General features: G+C 35.9%; 2 protein-coding genes across 3 annotated transcripts; one reads left to right on the top strand and one right to left on the bottom strand.

Annotated features, from left to right (window-relative positions):
- Positions 1 to 12,198: 12,198 nt before the first annotated feature.
- Positions 12,199 to 17,205, top strand: LOC132621830 (protease Do-like 1, chloroplastic). Its single transcript, XM_060336279.1, has 8 exons — positions 12,199 to 12,668; positions 13,315 to 13,437; positions 13,934 to 14,105; positions 14,998 to 15,035; positions 15,734 to 15,932; positions 16,131 to 16,283; positions 16,476 to 16,610; positions 16,998 to 17,205. The coding sequence occupies exons 1-8, from the start codon at positions 12,310 to 12,312 to the stop codon at positions 17,073 to 17,075; spliced, it is 1,257 nt and encodes a 418-aa protein (XP_060192262.1). The 5' UTR covers positions 12,199 to 12,309; the 3' UTR covers positions 17,076 to 17,205.
- Positions 17,206 to 18,067: 862 nt separating this feature from the next.
- On the bottom strand, positions 18,068 to 21,928 carry LOC132621598 (protein KINESIN LIGHT CHAIN-RELATED 2-like). 2 transcript variants are annotated; one of them, XM_060335927.1, is made up of 4 exons: positions 21,484 to 21,928; positions 20,004 to 20,984; positions 18,662 to 19,570; positions 18,068 to 18,541 (listed from the first exon to the last, which is right to left on the bottom strand). In XM_060335927.1, the coding sequence occupies exons 2-4, from the start codon at positions 20,975 to 20,977 to the stop codon at positions 18,319 to 18,321; spliced, it is 2,106 nt and encodes a 701-aa protein (XP_060191910.1). In that variant the 5' UTR covers positions 20,978 to 20,984; positions 21,484 to 21,928; the 3' UTR covers positions 18,068 to 18,318. The 2 variants fall into 2 exon arrangements, with proteins under 2 accessions (XP_060191910.1, XP_060191909.1); XM_060335926.1 differs by having other exon boundaries at positions 20,004 to 20,993; positions 21,484 to 21,927.
- Positions 21,929 to 23,121: the final 1,193 nt, after the last annotated feature.

Below are 23,121 nucleotides of genomic sequence, written 5' to 3'. Positions count from 1 at the left end.
TGGATGACGTCAGCTTCCACTGCTCCCTTCATCGCGATCGCGTGTCGATACTGTGCGATCGCGTGGAATTAACAACGCGCGTAGGCGCGATCGCGTGGAGTACATTTCCCGCGTGGGCGCGATCGCGTGGGTACTCTGCGCGATCGCGCAGAGTATTTTTCCACGATATTTTCCAGAACCTCCAGTAAATTCCAGTTTTGCAACTTTTTTGCTTGTTTTCCATACTTAGGCTCTAGGGACCTCGTATTACCTGAAACATGACAAAAACTACGTAAAATGACATAGACTTGCTTAAAAACAAGTAAAACTTATAGTTAAAAAGCATCGATTGTGGCGTAAAATCACGCCACATCAACCCATACATAAGATGAAGAACTCAGCTATCACCACATGGCACCAACAAACAGACTGAAGGCTACACAGTTGAAATATGGACAGGACTAAACATATACTTAATAGAATTTAAAGCTAATAACACCTAGCCCGTGCCAAATAAACTGAACTGAACAACCATCTAAAACAGGCAGAACCTATTGCATAACTGTGATTAAAAGATTCCTTTGCCACATGTGTTTTAATACAACAATCACAGGAAACATCCCAATATTCCAACTTATGACTCGAGACTAGACTAACCAAACAAGGATATTCATAATGCTACCAAGCTAAACTAAAATTAACCAATCGAGATAACAGACAACGTATGAATACATAAACACTTATTGAACCACCGGACTGCAATTAATTGACTAAAGGAGAATTGTTCGCATACTTAAACAAACTAAACTGAATCATCATAAATAGACGTGCTTAACCACACAAGCAAACCAACACAGAAACACATAAACAGGCTTATCCAAATCAACGCCAACACATGATTTATCCCAGTACCTACAGGCAAACAACGATGAACTTAAAGCACCTGGTTAATCCAAACTTACACGTAAAGCTGCAACAATCCAAAACTGAACTAAACGTAACTAATAATGTCTAACCCAACCCAAATAACTACAAACAAAATCTGAAATACAATTAAGCAAAACAGATCACATAAACAGTTTCAAACATTTCAACAAATACTAAAAATAATTTAAGGGAGGGAAATTTACCTTCTTCGGGTGCAGCGAAGTGGGTACAAGGCCTTCGATCTACACTCGAATTTATCGAATCTGGGCTCGTGCACCTCGGATTCAATTCAATACCAAAAAGGCGAAATAAAATAGGAAATTGATTTAGTATGTTAAATCGATATCAAGAATGTTATGACTTCTGCTAACTTAATGCTTTCTAGGTTTTTTTTTTCAATTTTAATCTCTAAGGGGTTTCTACGGCTAAAAGAAAATGGGTTCTTGGAGGAATTTTATGAATCGAACACCTCTCGGTTCTTGAGGAATTTCACCCATCCAAAACTCCTCCCCCTTTCTTGACTTGGAAAAACGATTATATATAGGGTGAATTTCAGGGTTTGTTGTGACGAAGAGAGAGAGGAGCGGGGAGACAGAGTGTAGTGGGTGACAGAGGCGTGGGGGGACACGGGGAAGTGGAGATGGCAGTGGTATGGGAGAGACGTGGGAGAGAGAGAGAGGGATTGGAGGAGAAGAGAGGAAAAGAGAGAAGGGGTGAAGGCGGCGGTGAACGAGGAAAATGAGAAGGGAACCATAGCCTTATTTTGGACGGGAATTGGGCCTCCGGGTCGGGTTAAAAAATGGGCCAGTTTGGCTAAAATATGGGCTGGGCAAAATTAAAAGAATGGGCTGGTCCGAAAAATGTTGGTTAATTATTTGGGCTGGAAAATTAAAATGATGTCAGGTAAATTAAAAATGTGGACTGATTTTTTGTGAATTGGTCCGAAAATAGTATGAGTTGATTGAGCTACTACATTTAAATAAAAGATCTATTTAAATAACTTGCGTTAAAATATTACTTAATATAAAATATGCAATCATTAGTGCTTAGATAAAAAAAATGGCATTGTAATTATGCAAAGATAAATGCGATGCGTGTGCGTAAGCTGGTAAAATGTGCTGAAATGATAAAATAATAATAATAGTAATAATAATAATAATAATAATAATAATAATAATAATAATAACTGTAATAGAATAATAAAACGTGGGTATTAATAAGAGGCTAATAATTATAAAAAAATATAAATATATATTTTTTAATTTTCCAAAAATATTAGAAGCGCAAATAGGTATTTCAGAGGAGAGGCGGGACAAAATTGAGTGTCCACAATTTTTTTCATTTCATTTGAGCCCAATTAATTACTTTGTAATTCCCGAAACTAATTTCCAAAATTCCCAATTTTGCCCTTGGCCTTCTTCCACATTTCCACATCAACATTTCACGATCAACACATATATATTAAATAAAATCAAAATATGGCCTTATTTCTTACAAGTCAAAATTATTTCGAATTTTCCGAATATGCAAAAAGTACGGGATATAACATATACTCTCGCGTGCGTAACCATATCTATGTATAGTACCATGCCTCTATCTTACTAATCATCCTATACTAACGGCATAACTGATCAGTGGTAATTGCCCGACAGGCTATAGTCTGGTGGTACTAACTAGGGGTGGGCATAAATACCGAAAATCCAAAAATCGGACCGAACCGAACCGAACCAAATTAGTTTGGTTTTTCGATTTCGGTTTTTTCGGTTCGGTTTCGGTTTTTTTAAATAAAAAATTCGGTGTTCGGTTCGGTATTCGGTTTCGGTTCACCGGTTCTTCGGTGTTCGGTTAAACCAAAATTTTAATAAATAACCTTTACTCCCCTCACCTTCAGAAGTTCAGATCACTTAGCTGGTTAGCAGCCCACTCCACTTTGTGTCTTTCTTAGGCCCACTTTGTGAACTATCCAAGCCCACTCCACTTTGTGTCTTTCTTAGACCCAAATTAGTATTACCATTTACCAGGCAAGGCTACCAGCTATCTATCATTCTATCCAAGATTCCAATTTCCAAGTCCAACTCGTCTCTTCTAACCTTCAACCCTAACGCCTCCTCCTCTCATCTCCTCTCCTCCTCACGCGTAATAACCTAACAGTCTGAACCTTAATTTATTTTTTCACCGAACCTTAGCTCGTTTTGGATAAAGAATCACTGAATTTGTAAGTATTGGGTTGGATTTGTTTGAAATTCTTTTCCTTTTCAGTAAAGTTTAAATCTTTATTATGGGTGTTAAATTTTCTTAAATTATCAGTGGGTATCTTTAGAATTGTAAAGAAAAGAAAAAGATAACATCTGTTCTTGTAGTTTTGGAGAAATCTGGCAAGAATTATTTATACTGTAATTGCTAGATTTTCTTTAGGTGCATAACTGCATATTTGTTGCTTCTTGTTCAGTTTTGTTGAGTGTTTGTTGAATTGCTCTACTGCTATAGAGCTCTATTTTTTTTCTTCGAAACTAGTAACTGTTGCTATAGAGTTTCTATCTTATAGTTTCTCTTTATAATTTTTCATAGATGGCGGATGAAACTAGACAAAGTGTGGTTGGTTCAACTGATAGCGTACCTAATACAGATGATAACAATGGCATTGACAAGTCACTTGACACCCAGACCCAGGTAACAAAGAAGAGAAAAGAAATAAGTTCTAGGTCACCTGTTTAGGATCATTTTGATAAGGTCGTTATGAATGGTATTGGTAAAGCGAGGTGTAGACATTATAAAAATCTTTATGCTGCTAATACAACTATAAATGGGACAACGGGATTGATACAACATATAAATTTGAGATGCCTAGTATATAAATCTAAGATTGAAACTTGCACTCAGAAAAGGATAAATTTTGCATCTAAGGGTGAGCCGCTTTGGGAATTCGATCAACAATTAATTAGGAGGGCTTTAGTTGAGATGATAATTACGGATGAACTACCATTTAGCTTTGTAGAAAAGGAAGGCTTCAAGAAGTTTATGAATGTAGCCCAACCTTTATTTCAAGTTCCTTCTCGTAGAACAATAACAAGAGATTGTTATGAAATTTATGGCGAGTTGAGACTAGATTTGAAGAAGAATTTTAGAGAAGCAAAATAAAAAATCTGCCTTACTACTGATACATGGACATCATTGCAAAGAATTAATTATATGTGTTTGACTTCTCACTATATTGAAAAAGATTGGATGTTGCATAAAAAAATACTGAAATTTTGCCATATCACTAGTCATAAGGGTGAGCATATGGCAGAGACTATTAGTAATTGTTTGCTTTATTGGAACTTGGATAAGGTTTTTTCTGTTACTGTTGATAATGCTTCTTCCAACGATGTTACAGTTAGAGAATTGTATAAACAGTTAAATATGTGGGGAACTAATATAATGGACGGTAAGCATCTTCACGTGAGATGTATGACACACATACTTAATCTAATTATGCATGAAGGTTTGAAGGAAATTGATGCTTCTGTCAAACGTGTTAGGCAAATGGTGAGGTATGTTAGATCATCTTCGGCAAGAGGAAGTCACTTTAAGAAATGTTGTGAAGTTCAAAGAGTGGATTGTTCTAAAACATTAGAGCTAGATGGCCTACTAGGTGGAATTCCACCTACTTGATGTTGGATACGACACAAAACTTTGAGAAGGCATTTGATAGGTTTGATCTTTTTTATGAGAATTTTAATAATTATCTTTCTACTCATGTTCTTGAAAATGGAAGTGTTGCAGAGCCTCTTCAATCTGATAATTGGGTGAATGTAAGGAATGTGATAAAGTTTCTTGAAAAATTTCACGAGCTCACCGTAAAGGTTTCAGGTTCACATTATGTTACTTCTAATGTTCATTTTGAGGATATATGTGAGCTTGATGTATATTTGAAAGTGTGTTTAGCAAGTGAAGATCTTAATTTGAGTAAAATGGCTGAGCGGATGAGAGAAAAGTTTAAAAAGTATCGGGGTGATCTCGAAAAGATGAACAAAATGATTTTTATTGCTTCCGTGTTGGATCCTCGTAATAAGTTTGTGTATGTTAGCTTTGGGATTGAAGAGCTATTTGGGGAGGAAGTAGGAAAGAAAGTAAGCGAAGGAGTGTATGATTATATGAAATCTTTGTTTGTAGAGTATCTCAAAAATTGTTCAAGAGAATTTCATCATAAATCATCTCCATCTGCATCTTCTTCATCTCAATGCTCATCTGATGTATCTTCTAGTTCTGACACCTCTTTGAGAGCAAAAACTTTGAGAACTAAGATTCAGTTGAAGAAACAAAAGGAAGATTCTGGATGTGGGGGTGCTAAATCGGAGTTGGATAAATACATTAGTGAAGAACAAGAGCCTGAAGATGAATGTGTTGAGTTTAAGGTCTTAGATTGGTGGAAAATAAATGCTCCTAGATTTCCCGTGCTTTCGGAGTTGGCTCGTGATGTGTTGGCTATTCCGGTTTCTAGTGTGGCATCAGAATGTGCATTTAGTACCGGTGGACGTATTCTTGATCCATTTAGAAGTTCATTGACTCCTAAATGTGTGCAATCTCTTATTTGTGCCCAAGATTGGCTTAGAGAAGAGACTAAACCCGTTAGTGTGGAAGGAAGTTTGGAGTATCTTGAGCAACTTGAACTTGGTAAGGTTTTATATTTTTTTGTGTTTTTTAGTGCAAAAATCATATACTTATTTATGTTGTATGGCATATTTGATTAAATTTTCTTTAGGGATAGCAAATAGTGGAAGAGATCCTTGCATTGTTGATGTTTGATTTAGGGAGTTTGATTGCAATTTCCTACTAGTGGTAAGTTTAATATTTTATTTTATATTTCTATTCTTTTATCTTGAAAGTTATATTCTAACTTTTGGTTTTGTCTTATTTTTTATTATGTTCAAATTCAACAATGCCTCTTAATGCTCGCTCACATGTTTGGGAATATTTTGCGATAGTTCAAGACAATGAAAAAGGGCGTAAATTAAGGTGCTTGACATGTGGTATGTTTCTTACTTGGCTGCTGCTAGCCTGCTAGTAGTTTTTGTGCCAATTGTACCATTTCGTTTGCTTACCAGTGTTCTACCGGAAGGAATAGAAGCCATTTTTTGCAAGGCTTCTTTCAAGTCTCCACTTCCATTAATAGTAGGCAATTTATAAAGCACCTTCAGGCTTCAGCAGCTACCAAGATTGTAACTTGAAATTGCACATACGCAGAAAAAAATGATTATCATGCAAAGGGACCATTTGATGTGTTCAACTAAAGGATGGATCATTATTCATCAGTATATACTCAATGGTGAAAATTTGACTCGAGTATAAAATGATAACGATACAAAAACTAAAACAGCAATTAAATGATGGAATAATTAGAAAATCGAATTAGAAAAACCGAAACCGAACTTCAAAAAACCGAACCGAACCGAATTAATTCGGTGCGGTGTTCGGTGTCCACTTTCAAAAAACCGAAACCGAAAAAACCGAACTGAAGTTTGAAAAACCGAACCGAAGAACCGAACGCCCACCCTTAGTACTAACTGCCTGTTTGATTATCGCCCGACGGTAGAGCGCAACTGCCCGACTGATCAGCGGTAACTACTCGACTTGCCGTATCACGGTGGTAACTGCCCGACTGGCTATAGTCCAGTGGTAAATATATGCATCTGCCAACTGGTCGTAAACCAGTGCTAATTATAATCAACATCATAACTAAACTTCTACAAGTAATCTCTATGCATTTCCCGTGGTCATCACTTAACCCGTAGGGTTAAGACTTATAAGCACAGCTCAGGCTATTAGTACTTCTTCCCGCTTGACTAACATTAACCAAGTCCCAAGATACAACATAAACCTCTCTTCGAACAGTAAATACTTCATTAGGGACCTCTACTAGCACTCTATTCATGTCCTATAAAACATCCCTTAAGAACCTGTTCCTAAACTCGTTGGATTATTATTATGGAACCGTCATCATGAACACGTCTCACCTTGAAGGAACAAATTCATAAGATTAGATCAACATCAATGAATAACACCAACAGCTATGAAACAATCTCAAGGATATCAAACGAACACCAGGAACTGTAAGCTTTGGTACTTTTAGAAACGAGTTTATTGAAGATGTCATATATAGGTTCACAATAAAGGAATCACGCCTTAAGAAAGAACGGTTTAGCCTTAACATACCTTTTTTGTCGCCTTAAATTTAACTACTCAACGCTTGTCCTCCCTAGAATCATAAATCTATATTGAATAAAATTTATACTATTGTTAGACTCACCTTTATACGCTTGTCTTGATCTTTCAAATAAATCTTTCTAGAATCTGCCAAAATTTCGACAACATCTCCTTTCTTTATATGCCTAGCCCAAAATCGTAATTCAGCGACCAACAACAACAACATCAATACCAACATCAATAACATCATTGGTAACATTAAAGTATTCCATAAAACACCTCACACAGTGTTTATCCCATTTCTCCCTTCACAAATTCGCTACATCATTATTTAACGGCTTTATCTCCGTAAATAAGTATTAAATAATACCAAAAGAGAAAGATCCATACCTTTTTTTTGTTAAGACAACAATATCCTTAATATCCACGCTAAAATCCACCGCAAAACAATACTAGAATCACAACCATGCGTTATCCAGACCCAAATCACTACTTCGCTACTTGAAAATTATTCACTTTTTGATTCCCTCACTTTCTCTCTCTAATTTCTAGAATTTTCTGGTCAAATATGATGAAAAAAAGGGGTTATTACCCTTTTTATAGAGGTCAAATCCGGGTCGGGTCATTGTAACACTTTACTGTAGCAAGTCAGTTACTGTAGAAGTACTGTAGCATGGGTTTCTGCTTTGTTAAACAAACTTGTAACGTCCATAATTCTCTACTCCAATGTCCTATTGACGAGCGATTTGTTGCATTGAAAACTAGACTCGACGAACTTCATTTTAGGCTCTTGAAACACCTTAAATCTCCTGATATACCCGGAGATATACCCCTCCAAAGTTGACCCAAAATTCTGCTAACTTATTTCCAAATTTTCGACAAACTTATTTTCTTCGATCTGCTTGATCCGGAATCTTCTGAAACTCTCCATATATGCTATTTATCATTAATCATACTTGATAATGGTCATTTCTTTTGGTTCCAAGGTTGTTCTTCCCAGTTATGACTTCAGAGATCGTAATTATCTTTTACTTCATTGTTACGTACTTCCCACCTTTCGAAACTTCACATATACTAAAAAATATTCTTTCTCCAATCCTCCCATGGCTTGTTATATGAATTTAAACCCTCATAACTATAAGATAAACACATATCATCTCACATACCTTCTGAAAGGTAGCTCGAATCGCAACATACGAAACTATGGGGTGTAACAACACTCCTTTGCATTAATTTTCAACTTGCCAAATTTGTTTACCAAGGGTGAGATTCAAGACTTTAACAATCATGAAATACTGGTCGTATCTCGAAATCATATAACTCACTTTCTAAGTCTTCATATTTTATATTGCTAATAAACATACATACCTGTAGAAATTTGTTATTAAAATTAGCGGAAGTGTTCAAGTGATGGATATAGAGAGTGTAGTAGTAGTGCAATTGAGTTAGTTGTATCACGTACCTTTTCAAAGCATGGGGCGTCACATATGTTCGTCTTTCTTTAATGAAGCTTTCAAAGAGACAGTGTTGTGGCAAAAAGATAGCAGTTTTTCAAAAAGACAGTATTGTGGCAAAAAAATAGCCATTTGTGCTTTACTATGCTTCAAAATTTTGCTGGCAAAATTAAAGACCAAAGGTGAGGATAAGAATCTTGCAAGGAGATAACATAAAAAAATATGATAAACGTTGATAACAAAATGATACCAGCATTGTTAAGCAATGTACATGTTCACCAAATGATTTTGCTAACCTTACCTTATCAAGTGATTAGAAAATAAATTATCATGCAATATGCAAGTGTGTACTTTGTACCACTTGCACATCTAACTCAGAAGATAAAATAACAAAAGCAGCTTCATATATTCATGGATCACACATATACTTGTCCACATACATCAGCAGATCAAAGTTTTTTATTCAGATTTTGGTCCCTCCATTATCAATATAAGACATTAAACCTTCAATTAAACCAGCTCTGTTTTTTTTGTTGTTGTTAAAAATTAAACCAACTCTGTTATGTTCCAGTCACACATTTCAGAAGATAAAAACAAATGTACTTCCTCAATTCACAGATCAAACATAGTCAGGTCCCGGGTAGGTAAAAATTGGCAGGAAACAAGTGGCAACATTAATTTCCTCTAAATGCGCTAACTTCCTGAGAACCTCAACTTCACTTCACCTCGATCACATCGACTGAAAAAAAAAAAATCAACACACACAACCCACTCAATTATCATTCGACCACATCAAACATACTCAATTTTTCACATAAAATTAAACAAAACCCAATTCTCTCTCTCTATTAATTCGGGTCAAACAATGTTGTTGCGAACGACGTTTCAGTCTTGCAATGCAGCAATTGGAGATAACAATCAGTGTTCTTTAATTCGAATTCGGTTTCAATTGGGTCTAGAAATATTTTATTTCTTCTTCTTCCGGGTCGGGTCGGGTCGGGTCGGGTCGGGTCGGGTCGGGTCGGGGTGTAGCTACTAACGAGACAAAGAGTAAGCAGGTCGCTTATGAGCCGAGCCTAGCGGTAAATTGTCATAATTGCCCTTAGCATGTTGACGATCTTGATATAAAAACCCATGTTTAACATTATAATGTTAATTATATTTCAAATAACTATCTCAAAAATGACTATATGATGTCATTTCTACCTCAAAATGTCAAGAATATTAGAATTTGCTCATGCTGTCTAGATTGTGCCATTGCGGACAGACCTGTGTAGAATGTTCCACAGGCCTGGCTTTAAATCAAATGGGCAATTTGCAGAATTGGCCTTCTTTTGAGGTGGTCTTTAAATTTTGTCCCCCACGTTTAAAATCTTTAAATTTTGCCATTCGGCTAAATCTATGTGTTCCAGGTTTGAACTCTCACACAGTTAAAATTTAAAAAAAAAATCGCAAGACAGAGTTTAAATTTCGCTATGCCCCCATCGACATACACTTGTAAAGGAATTACCAAAATTATGCCGGATTCGACATACTTATGCCTTATGGGCAGACTTGACATAAGTATGTCGGGCCCGGCATAAAAGTTTGCCCATTAAAAGTATGCCTCCATCGGCATAAACGTGTTAAGGAATTACCAAACTTATATCGGACTCGGCGTATTTATGCCTTATGAGCAGACTTGTCATAAGTATGCCGAGTTCGGCATAGCTTTGGTAATTCCTTCATAAGTTTATGCCGGTGGGAGCATACTTTTAATGGGCAAATGTTTATAGTATGTCACATAAGGCGAAATTTTTCTTAAGGGATAACTAAAAGTTTGCCTTATAAAGCAAAATCTATACCTTAAGAAAAAATTCTGCCTTATAGGGCATACTTTTGATTATGCCTTAATTAAAAGTTTGTCTCATAAGGCATAGTTTCTTAAGGAAATTTTTTGCCCCATGAGGCATAACTAATCTATGCCTTGAGGAAAAGTTATGCTCCCTCCGGCATAATTTAGTTTTTCCTTAAGGATTTTATGCCGGATTCGGCATATACTTCCTCAGTTTTACATTACGAAATTTTTTTTTTATTTTATGCCTGAGCGAAAATTCGAACCCAAAATCTTAAATATCTAAACGAAGGATAAAGTTTAAAGATCACGAATATGAGGAGCAAAATTTGAAGATCACCTAAAAGAAGGGCAATCCGTGCAAAAAAAATGAAATGAAATCATAATGTGAATCTGATATGTCGATCAACGAGTGGGTCCATTAAGGTGCAGCATTACTTCTGTGGTGTAGCATACACATGAACAATAGCCACGTTGACAACGTGAGAAAATGACAAAAATGGTCCCTTTTGTTTGAGAGTAGGTTAAAAAATAAACTCCAAGACCTGGCCCAAAAAACTGCACTAAAATCTAAAAGACATAAATAAAAAATATCACAAATTATACTCCAAAAGTTGCACTACATTCTAAATTTGAATAAAAAATAGTACTTCCTCCATTCCAAAAGATTGTACTCTTTTGACTTGACACAAAATTTAAGAAATAAAGAAAGATTTTTGAAATATGCGGATCAAAACAAGCCCAAGATATTTGTGTGATTGTAAATCATCTCATAAAGTTAAATTGTTTCTAAATATAAAAAAGGGATAATTTTTTTGGGATAGAATAAAAAAGAAAGGAGAACAATCTTTTTGGGATACAGGAAATAAAAACTATAAAAATCGTACATCTAAATGTAAGTCTCGCTAATTTAAGTTTGGTAAATATTTTACGAAGACTAAACGTATTAAATTTTGGGACATTTACTGGTACAATTTTTTATGGGTATTATTAAAAAAAAGATTTGCAAGAACTCACATTTATGTACACTTTTTAATTTTCATTATTTTTTTGTTTATTTCTAGAGCATGGTGTACCTTTTGCATATTTTATCATTTGATGAGACTTTCTTGGTATTCACGGTCAAATCTTTTTTCTATTGTTTCCGTCAAAATTAAAGAACACAAATTGTTAACGGAAAAAGGACCAAAATTATCCCTGAACTTTGAAAAATAGTTCATTTATATCCTTCGTTATACTTTAGGGTTAATTATACCCTTACAGTTATACTATGAGGTCAATTATACCCTTATGGCTAACTGCTGCCACGTGACATCATCCCAATCCTTCAAAATTTGTTTACCCTTAAATAATTTTTTACCCACTAAAATAACTCAACAATTTTTTTCCAGCAAAAATAATACGAAATTATTTTTATTTTTTTTCCTGGAAAAAGTATCCGTATTATTTTTGCTGGAAAAATAAATCGGGTCGGGTTGAGTTATTTTAGTGGGTAAAAAATTATTTGAGGGTAAAATAATTTTGAAGGGTTGGGATGATGCCACGTGGCAGCAGTTAGTCATAAGGGTATAATTGACCCCATAGTATAACTGTAAGGGTATAATTGGCCCTAAAGTATAACGAAGGGTATGAATGAACTATTTTTTAAAGTTTATGGATAATTTTGACCTTTTTCCGAATTGTTAAACACCTGACGAAGACTAAACATATTAACTTTTGACAAATTTAAAGGAATAAAATTGTTCAAATGCATACTTAAGGTACTATTTTGAACCACCCGCAAACATAAGAGACTATTTTTATCAGTTTCCCTTGAGAACGTGGATCACATACTAGAAAGAGCACCCGAACCGAAAGAACCAATTAAATCGGGTCTCTTCTTTTCTCTGCTCTAAACAAGTCAGCTCTCAACAACTGTCCTTCTTAACAATGGCTGCATCTTCACACTCCTTAGCTTCTTCTGCTTTCTTCTCCACAACAACTCGACCACGCAAATTATCTCTAACCCCTCGATTTCCACTTCCTAAATCTCCACCTTGCCGGAAAATAGTCTCTTATTATGATTCTTCCGTTGACCAGTCAAACTCCGGAAAGAAGCTTTTGGATAGTGTTTTTGTGGCATGCACTTCAGTTGCGTTGTCGTTTTCTCTGTTTCTGGCTGATGTTGACTCTGCTTCGGCTTTTGTAGTCACTCCGTCAAGGAAATTGCAGACCGATGAACTTGCTACTGTTCGCCTATTTCAGGAGAATACACCTTCTGTTGTGTACATTACTAATCTCGCTTCCAGGTGATCTATCAATGACCATGATCTTTCTTGGCTTAATACATAGGCTGCTCCTTAAACTTGCCAGTAAATTTTATTTAAACACTTGTTCCTATTGAGCAACCTGAACGCGTGATAAAGTGTTCAATTAGACACGTTCGGTTCAAACTTTGAAAAAACTTTTATTTGTGTTCTCAAGAGGGTAGTTAAGTTAGCCACGTCGTCTCATTTAATTATATGCATTCGCTTTAATAAGTCGTAAAACCCAATACGTTTTTCTAATTGAGGTTGATGCATATGCATTTAATTAAAGGGGAGACATATTTTATGTGGCTAACTTAACTGACTAATAGATGCTTGAGAACCCGCGCAAAAGTTTTTTCATTTTATCATGGATTCATGTGTTCAATTGGAGCAAGTTGTAGTTCGAGTGTGTAAATGACATTTACTGACTAGAGTTCGAGTGTCTAAATGAAATTTACTGACAAGTTTAAGGGACTGCCTATGTATTAAGCCATCCTTTTTCCTATATGTAAATCATGTCGCATTTAAGCTTGTAGATATAGTGCTTGATGAAAGTTTGCTAGATGTATTTCATGTTATTGTAATTGAATTCAACCTTTTATTTTTCCGGTTTGGTTAATTTTGGATTCCATTTGTGATATTATAGGCAGGATATGTTCACACTGGATATATTTGAGGTGCCTCAAGGGTCGGGGTCAGGCTTCGTCTGGGATAAAGACGGTCACATTGTCACTAATTATCATGTGATTCGAGGTGCCTCTGATCTCAGGTGCGTTAAAGTGGCAACACATTTTGTTTTTGAAACAACTTTCTATTTCTATTTGTATCTGCCTAAATGGTTTTCAGTGTCAAGTTCCTCGCCGAAGTTGTCATGTTATTTCAATATGCTATCTGATTGCTCTTATACTAACATACTTTTCAACCTATACTCCAAAACAGTTCTCTCCCCTGCACCCGAGGGGATATTTTTTTTCTTTCTTTTTTCGCTCTATTCTTTAAACACATTTAGTTGTTTCTGTAAGTACGTTTACGGGTTATGGTGTGTGCATAACTGCCTCCAATTTGTATGAAGAGGTACAATAAAATATGCATTTATATTGACATTTTAGTGCTTCACCTATTTGTTGCCCATCTTGCCTTAGCTTATCATGAGAACTGCATTTTTCTTCATGACATGAATTTGGTTGGATTGGCATGTCTTAGTTGCTTAATTTACCGTTTTACGCTCTCATTTCTAGAACTAATATAATCTTAGTCTTCCTCAGAGTGACTCTTGCTGACCAAACTACTTATGATGCAAAAGTTGTTGGATTTGACCAAGATAAAGATGTTGCTGTGTTGCTTGTTGATGCACCAAAAGACAAGATGCGACCTATACCAATTGGCGTATCCGCTGACTTGCTCGTCGGTCAAAAAGTATTTGCTATTGGAAATCCTGTATGTGACGAGTACCAACCTGCTAGAAAATTTTATTCACGCAATCATAACACTTTTATATGGTCTGTTGTCCCTTCTCTAAACCTACTTTGAGCCATTTTATATTCAGTTTTTGATTTTGAGGAAAACAATTGTCTGGCAGGCGTTCATGAGAATTACAACAGTTAGAAAGTATAACTTTGCATACAGAATGCTAGTGCGCTTATTTCAGTCTTCTGTTTCAAATGTTTCCCCATTAGCCCTTCCCCATCAGCCCTTCCCCATTAGCCCACTTTCTTCTCCAGCTAAAGAATCACCGTCTTAAAGTTAGCTATTACTTCCGAACATTACCAGCCTGCTAATATTTTTAACTGCTCCTTTTTCCCTAAGTTTGGAGCTTAACGATTTTTCTCCTTATAGTCTAGTGGTCAAACTTTTGCCAAAATTTGGCACCGACTTACATTAAAACCAAAGTACTCATTAAGGGCCCTAGAATAAATCTTGACATATGTGTTGGAACTCTCTTGTTGCAACGGGTGCATGTTTCTTGTTTTTGGGTAGCCCTCCCCTCTCTTCATAACCTCTGTTTTCTCTTTATTCGTATAATTTACTCTAAAACAATACTCCCTCCAGATCAAAAAGAGTGTCCACTTATCAAATCAAGAAAGAGTTATCCTTATCTTCCTAGATTTGCCTTTATTAAGTGCTATGTGATCAAATTCCAATACCAATTTAATTAGGGACAGTTTGGTCATATTACCCATTTTTGTCTAGGAGTTAGTATTTTCTTAAGGGGTGTGCAAATGGCTAAGTGGACACTCTTTTTGATCCGGGGGGAGTAATATTTTACTTCTCTTTTGAGTTTCATCTGGAAGCGCATGATGACTGGTCTTTAATGTAAATATCTTTGCAGTTTGGACTTGATCATACACTCACCACTGGTGTTATCAGGTATTTAGACATTTCTTTTTGTGGTGCACAAGTTCCTAATATTCTGATATTCCAGTGAAATGGTGCTAATTAGGTTTTTAAGGATAGAAGACAAAATAAATGAATCTTGGTCACCCAAAGTCCTGGTAAAAAGCTTTCGCCATCAATGACTAACGAAGTGAAGGAAGTAAATGGGAGGAAATTAAATAAAATGAAGTTATCTTCTTTCCTTTGTTTAAAACAGAGATGAAGTAAATATTTTTCAGTACCAGTTTCTCAAAAAAAAAAAAAAACAGAGATGAAGTAGAGAATTTTGATTAATCTTCTCCATATATTTCAACTGAAGGACTGACCTTTTGATGTTGGTGTTTTTCTTGATCTTTATTTCTCTTCTTTGCTTTGTGAACCACAATGGAAACTAATATCTTTGAAGTGTGCTCAGCACTCCTCATCTTTCTGTAAGGTCCCCTGTTGTCTTCTTTTCTAAAATATGGGATAGAGTAGATCTTATAGGACAGATCTGTTGGTTGTCAGTGTCTACTGTCTTGCATCCATAAAATCCAAGAAGCAAATATATGTATTAACCATATCTCACGGACTCACGGTAAATGGATATATATGCAAAAGCAAGATGTGTTGGGAGTCTTGGAGATGTATTAACTTTATGCTACATATCATACATTTTCTTTGATATCACTGATTAATTTATATGTTTCTAGTGGCCTTAGGAGAGAAATCAATTCTGCAGCTACTGGCCGTCCAATCCAGGATGTTATTCAGACAGATGCAGCAATCAATCCTGGTAACAGTGGAGGGCCACTTCTAGATAGTTCTGGAAACCTTATTGGAATAAATACTGCTATATATTCTCCTTCTGGTGCATCATCGGGTGTTGGATTTTCGATCCCAGTTGATACTGTAAGTTACTGGTTGTCTTTCAGAATTTTATTTTTTGCACTGCTAAATGAAGCTTTTAGGTAAAATATTGTTCTTCTACTTACTTCCCCAGATAAAAACAAAATGATTTATTACATCCTGCAGTAAGCAGAAATAGCCCTTGCTTCTACTAAGAGGTGGTGGTCTCTACCCTGAAAATTTTGATTTTTACCAATTCAGGTTAGTGGCATTGTTGATCAGTTGGTAAAGTTTGGGAAAGTCACAAGGCCAATTTTGGGCATAAAGTTTGCACCCGATCAGTCCGTTGAGCAACTGGGAGTCAGTGGAGTACTTGTCTTGGATGCTCCTCCAAACGGTCCAGCAGGCAAAGCAGTATGTTATTACCTGTATCTTTTTTCTGACATTTCGTAGCGGCTCTCCTTCCTTTTATGTACTTCAATCCTCCAATTTCCTCCAATTACTTATTTAGTCACTTCATGTGGTTATTGAAACAACTGAGTTGTTTAAAATTGTGTCTAACTTGATGAGCAACTGAATATGAGATGGTTAAACTTGCACTTGCAGGGTCTTCTACCTACTAAACGTGATTCCTATGGGAGACTTATTTTAGGTGATATAATTACATCTATAAATGGAAAGAAGGTCACTAATGGCACTGACTTGTACAGAATTCTTGACCAGTGCAAAGTGGGAGAAAAGGTAATCCCTACATCTATTACGAAATTGTGCATCTTTATCATTGGCTTAGAATTCATATCGAGTATAGAGCATTTCTCAACCATACGCTAACCATACCGCTTTAACATAAAAGTGATATTTGAGAATATCAGTAGTTAGTTTTAACCTTGATATTGATAGTAGTATGAGTTCTAAGGTTTTCTATCTTCTCTATAAATTCCTACGACTCCTGCTAACTATTTATTTTTCCTAAGTTTGTATGCGTGCACCTATATTTTCATTACATTTTATATCCATTAGTTTTTCTCATTTCCAGTAATTGAGAGATAATTGGAAGGTAGTGAAAAGTTGAACTACATTTTTGGGAATTGTGGTAAGCCTTTAGCTTACGGTTGTTGTTATGCACAGGTGATGGTGGAAGTGCTGCGTGGGGATCACAAAGAGAAGATCCCTGTACTTCTGGAACCAAAGCCTGAAGAAACCTAGTGCCTCAGTGGATAATAGTATGTTTTGATATCATGATATGCATATCTTGGCGAACATGCCCATACTATTATTGTTTATCAATTGTTTCACAATATTGAATGGTGCGTATATAAAAACTACACTTAAACTAGTGTGCCAGCAATATTTAGAGTGCAAGGAGTATAGTGGTAGTCTTAACAATGCTGCCTCGATATTTCTACTATTAGATGGGCGTGCCTAATTCATATAGGGAAAATCTTATTCTCAAATTGTATAATGTTAAAATTCTGTATTCAATAGCAGGTAAGACGGGTGTCCACATTAGTCTGGATGATAGAACTACATCAATCTGACAAAATTCCCTATCAAATATCAGATGACAACAATGAACTAGAAAATTCTTTAGTTTTGAACTATAAGCATGAATGGTTTGTCTTGCAAGTTCCTTAAAATTTAAACAACTAGATGTAACAAAGGATAGCGAAAGTCCAGCATTATTCTATTTACATTCAAGATACAGCAAGAGCAAATTGATAAAGAAACTTTATCGACTGTGACAATGAAATTTAAAAAAATAAGTACATTATTCTATAAACATTCAAGATACAGCAAGAGCAAGAGCAAATTGATAAAGAAACTTTATCGACTCTGACAATGAAATTTTAAAAATAAGTACATTATTCTATTAACATTCAAGATACAGCAAGAACAAATTGATAAAGAAACTTTATTGATTCTGGCAACGAAAATTGAAACTTCAGTCTACCATTATTCTATTGGCATGCAAGAACCGCCAAAAGTTGTGGCAGAATAAATAAAATTGTAGCACCCTTAATTAGAGATCTCAGATTTGAGATTTTGATAATGGAAAAATCCTGATTGGGAGCGCTTCTCTCCTGTAATGAGTCTTACGCAACACGAATCACAATTAGTCGGGCCAAGAGCAGATACCGGACGGAACCCCAAAAAAAGATACAGAAAGAACAAATTGGTAAAGAAACGACTCTGACAAAGAACTTGAAAACTATAGTCCACCATTATATACTATTAACATTCACAAGATACACAGTGAACAAATTGATGGAGAAACTTTATCGACTCTGACAATGAAAAATGAAAATGAAAACTTTACATCATTTCTACTCCAAATCGTATACCACAAGCAGAGGATCTCAATTCCTCATTGCCCAGCTAAGGCAATTTTATTTTTCCTAGTTTGTCTTATCCAAATATACAAAAAGAATTCCACGGAGACATTATTATTTCATCTTTCTAGTGTATCGATCTCTTCATTCTTAAGGAAAATATGAACCTTGTTACCAAGAAGGGTTTCCAGGGATCTTGTTTTCCTGCTCCTCACTCTCCCTGATTCTCTTAATAAGTCAGTTAGTCTCCTCTTCTCATCATCCACATCAGGATTTGCTGTCCCTAGTTTCTCCTCCCTCATTCCAACGACGAATTCTAAGATTTCAATTGCATCATCCGTCCTGTAAACAATTAATGACAATTATATTGTTATAATGAAGAAAAAAACAGAAACACAAACATTATAGTAATATACAATCAAGAAAAATATATGATAGATTTAAATAAAAGACAGCCATTACCTGCCCATTGCATCATAAGTACCAGCAAGATTGCTATAGATCCCTAATGTATCTGCATGATACGGTCCACATTCAGTCTCTAAAATTATCCTTGCTTCTTCAAATAAGTCTGCAGCCTCGTTAATTGCATAAAGTTGTACACAAGCAAGTCCCATTTGGTTTAAAGCAATACCAAAAATGGCGGACTTCTTCTCCCCAATTTCTCTCAATTTTGATACCGCATTTTTCAGGGAATTGTAAGAGTCTGTATACTCCCCCAGAATATAGTACAAGACCCCAATCTGAGCTTCAATTCCGGCGATAGTGCTCTGTTGTCCTGGTGCATTTCCATATACTTTTATAGCCTTTTGAAGCAACTTAAGCGCCTGATCAGGTTCGTTCATTGACTCATAAATCACAGAGACATCGACAAGACCACTTGCAATCTCTTCTGGATGGCTTCCAGGGACGGCCTTAGTATAAATTCGAAGTGCATTTTCACAATAAGATTTAGATTCCCTGAATTTTCCTATCTTGTTGTACAAATCAGCTAAACGTACATAGACCGATGCAACTGAAGGATGGTTCTCTCCTTTGGTAGACTTGAACATAGTAAGAGCTTTTTGGTAAGCACATATAGCCTCATCATATCGTGCCATAGATAAATATGCATCGCCGATGTTGCCGTCGATGGACGCTACTTCAGCTTCCTGGCCATTGGCTGCCATGGCCATTCCTGCTAAAACATAATGCTCGAGAGCAGCCTCATAATCTCCCTTTGAATCGTAGATAAGCCCGAGAAGTCTCCTATCAGCAGCTTCTTCAGGAGAGGCTGAGGAATTATTCTCTCTATGAATGTCAAGTGCCATTTGACAAAGTTTTTCAGCCTCATCAAATTGCATTGCTTGAACATGGGCTTCAGATACATACCTGCAAGCAGGGAGGGGGAGGGGTGGTGGGGAATTAGCCCATGAAAATGTAACCCGCTCAACTGTCCAAGTTTGGACCCGTCATTGACCCGCCATTTATTAGTTCAACCCATCAAAAAATTGGACTGATATGTAGCCCAGATTGACCCATGAGAAATCTTATGAAAATATTTTCAAAAAAGTATTTTTTTTATTTGATATGTTATATATAACTATGATAGAGAACAAATACCCTTATTAGGTAATTAAAAACTTATAAAAGAAAAAAATAATACTTGGTAAGAGTTGGGCGGGTTGAATTATGACCCACTTTTTATCCTATTAGCCCAATCCATTTATTAACTCAACCCATGTTGATCCACCCAAATTCAGCCCAAACACCCCCCCCCCCCCCCCCCCCACACACACACACACATTTGACACCCCCGACATACCTGCAGGTGTCGCCAAATCTCGTGTCTTTCTCTCCAAGAACTTGTCTTTGTATTTCCAGGCCAGCCGTATAGCACAGTATCGAATTTTCCAACTGCCCGAGCATCGCATATGTATCACCTAATTGCATGCACCCTGCAAATTTCGCGAGTGCATGATTTTGTCCCACATCCAAGTCAGGAACTTCAATTGATCTCTCCAAGAGCGGAACTGCCTCAGTATACTTCCCTAATCGACAGTTCAACGCTGCTACAACGTGCAAACACATAACAAACTCTAAACTTTTCTTTCCCTTTGATGAACTCTCAAACGTTTTCATCGCTCGAAGCGCTAGTTCAAGAGCTTTTTGAACATTTTCCCCTGTCGTAGAAATCATTTCCCTTGCTTGTTTAAGTAAATATGGTCCTAAGTACCCTGCCTTAGATGGATTCTGAGGAGAATTCTTCTCATTTTTCGAATTTGCAAACTTTTTCGGAGAAGGCTTTTCATTAAAAGACTTGCTCCTTGATCTTGGTGGCTTGTTAGATATTGCATCAGTTTGCAAAGGAGGAAATTTCTTTCCCTTTGCAGACCAAACAGGCTTTGGACTTTTAATCTTTTCAAACTTGTCATCATTGTGTCCTTTGTTTTCCTGAGAAACCTCTTTTTTGATATCCAATTCACCAAAATCTACCCCAGCCAGGTACCTTAACTCGGAGTCAATTCTCGATTCCTCACCATACGATAGAAAACTCCGCCTTGAAGGTGAATATTCGGAACTCTGCATTTCATACACATTATTGTATAGTTGCTCAATTGAAGTATCAATATAGTTTCCATTCATGTCCAGATCAATTGAGTCTGTTTCGCGACTATGTGTACTCAAGGGACTCCTCGGAGACCCCTGATCGAAAATTTCTCTGTGAGGTAGAAAATGACCATTTGGTTCTTTGTGATTGTTCTCAACAATTGATCCATCCATGGCAAGTTCCGGCATTGAATCACTGTTTTTTCTACAGACAAAAACAGAAGGGAAAAAGAATTTTTTGTTAGGAACAGAACAACATCCTACATTATCATAAATTCATAATTAACTTTGTAGATAATCAATCACGAAGCAACCTTGACTCTAAACTTTAAACAGCACACCAAGCATTAAATAATGCATACTTCATTTAAGCAATATTTACATAGGGACTTCAATTTATTATACAATTAAATTAAATAACTCTGCCCCGACTTGTTAAGTACTCCTTGCCCTGTTTCAAACGTAAGAATGTTCTAAGGCATTAAGGGAACTCTCGAGATCGTATCCACAAATCCATAAGACTCTCCACAAAATAATAGTATTTATATCATAAAAGGTAAACAAAAGAAAGAAATAAGCGAAAACACACCATTAAAAATGGCATTTAATTTGAACATAAAACGAAATTACATTTGAAAATAATAAGTCATTTGTGGGCAATGAAACAGGAAGAAGAAGGAAATAAAAACAAGTACCTCGAATTTCCCAAACCTTTGTGGGTTCTGAGAAAAATGCAGAGAGACACTAGAGAGAGAAAGAATAAGGATGTTATTGTTATGTGTCCGAATGTAAAATGTGTTTTGTGTATATAAATTTATATAGGTTGATGGTGGCGTGGTGCTTACATAACAAAGAAAGAGAGTTGGTTTAGAAGAATGTGAGAAACTGTATATAAACTTTAGGAAAATTGAAAAGCCAGAAAAATGTGAGATGAAAATGGAAAGCAAAGAAAAAAAAAAAAAAAGTGGGGTTGCAGAGAGGTTGGAACGTAGAAGCATGAAGATGACTTATCATCTACCAACACTTTTGCACTTCAACCGCCCAATTCTTTCCTTATTTTCGCCCCATTCTTCTCTCTCTATTTTTATAAAATTTATGTTTTTCCAAGTTGTGCTTAGCTGTGACTTTGTCATACATGGCGCCATTAACGGCTTTTCAACTCTATCCACTTCACATCCCCTCCCTCTCCTCACACACATACGCGCAACAGACAAATTGTGCAAAAGATATTTATACAATTAAATAATTCGTAAAATAAAATATTTACTAATAAATTATGTAATTTACAAGGTAAATTTTTATGATTTGTATTAATTGGTAACCTAATAAAATTGACAATTGATTTACTCTGAGTTGAAGTTATATACATTGTTAATGTAAGAAATTTTCAAACCATCAGGCCATGTTTACCTATTGAAGCAGACATATTAGAACATGCGTGAAAGGTTTTACGACTTATTAAGGTTAATGTCTATAATTAAAGGTGGTGACATATTTTATGTCGTTAACTTTTATATATGTAATAGGCATTTGAAAACACAGCCAAAAGTTTTCAAAATTTTGAACTAAAGTGTCTAATATAAACTCTGTATCAGGTGCTCAATTGAAATAAAATGTTGTCGAGCGTCTAAATGGAATTTACTGACAAGTTTAAGAGACTTGTTGTTATACATATTGGCAGAAGAATTCCCCACAAGCAAGGGCGGAGCTAGAAGCCCGGCTACGGATTTGACCGAACCCAGTAGCTTTGCTCAAACAATATATTTGTGTTAAACAATTCATTAAATATATATAAATATTAAATATAAAATCCAGCTATTAACACTTGAAATCTTTGTTCTAAAATCCAGAACCTATAAAATTAAAATCCTGACTTCGTCTCAGCTCACATGTTAATCACATGGAGGAAACATCGAAGGGGAAAGTCCACTAATCCTTTCACAGCCTGTCACGTGTCACCCTCAGTGGTTACATATTACGTGGCATGAGATAAGTGGTCCTATTATGTCTACGGTGGAGAAAGAGACCAGTCTACGATCATCATTTTCGGATATGGCGGGCTGTTGATTGTAAAGGGCTTTTGTTCTGTTTCTTAGTTTTGTTTTGCTTCGTCTTTTTGTATGTTCTTTGAGAATTTGTTTTATGTTTTGTTTGCTTTTTACAAATAAAACAAGCTTTTGAAGCTAAACGTGATTTTGGATAAGAAAGAAATATAACTACTCTTTTAAGAAAATCTTCTGTTTCATGCTGGATTAGAATAGATTGCCCTCTTCATTTTTATTACATTTAATTGCGGAGAAGAATTTTAGTTGGACACATTGTATTGCTCTTTC

Source organism: Lycium barbarum, chromosome 12 (assembly GCF_019175385.1).
Source record: "Lycium barbarum isolate Lr01 chromosome 12, ASM1917538v2, whole genome shotgun sequence".
In the NCBI taxonomy this organism is placed as follows: Eukaryota; Viridiplantae; Streptophyta; class Magnoliopsida; order Solanales; family Solanaceae; genus Lycium; species Lycium barbarum.
This window is presented reverse-complemented; position numbering and strand designations above follow the sequence as displayed.

Coding starts and splice junctions, on each gene's coding strand:
- LOC132621830 (XM_060336279.1), top strand. CDS start 12,310: ATGGCTGCATCTTCACACTCCTTAGCTTCTTCTGCTTTCTTCTCCACA. Junction 13,438..13,933: donor CGAGGTGCCTCTGATCTCAG/GTGCGTTAAAGT, acceptor AGTCTTCCTCAG/AGTGACTCTTGCTGACCAAA. Junction 16,284..16,475: donor ACGGTCCAGCAGGCAAAGCA/GTATGTTATTAC, acceptor TTGCACTTGCAG/GGTCTTCTACCTACTAAACG.
- LOC132621598 (XM_060335927.1), bottom strand. CDS start 20,977: ATGCCGGAACTTGCCATGGATGGATCAATTGTTGAGAACAATCACAAA. Junction 19,571..20,003: donor AGATTTGGCGACACCTGCAG/GTATGTCGGGGG, acceptor CCCTGCTTGCAG/GTATGTATCTGAAGCCCATG. Junction 18,542..18,661: donor ACTTATGATGCAATGGGCAG/GTAATGGCTGTC, acceptor AATTGTTTACAG/GACGGATGATGCAATTGAAA.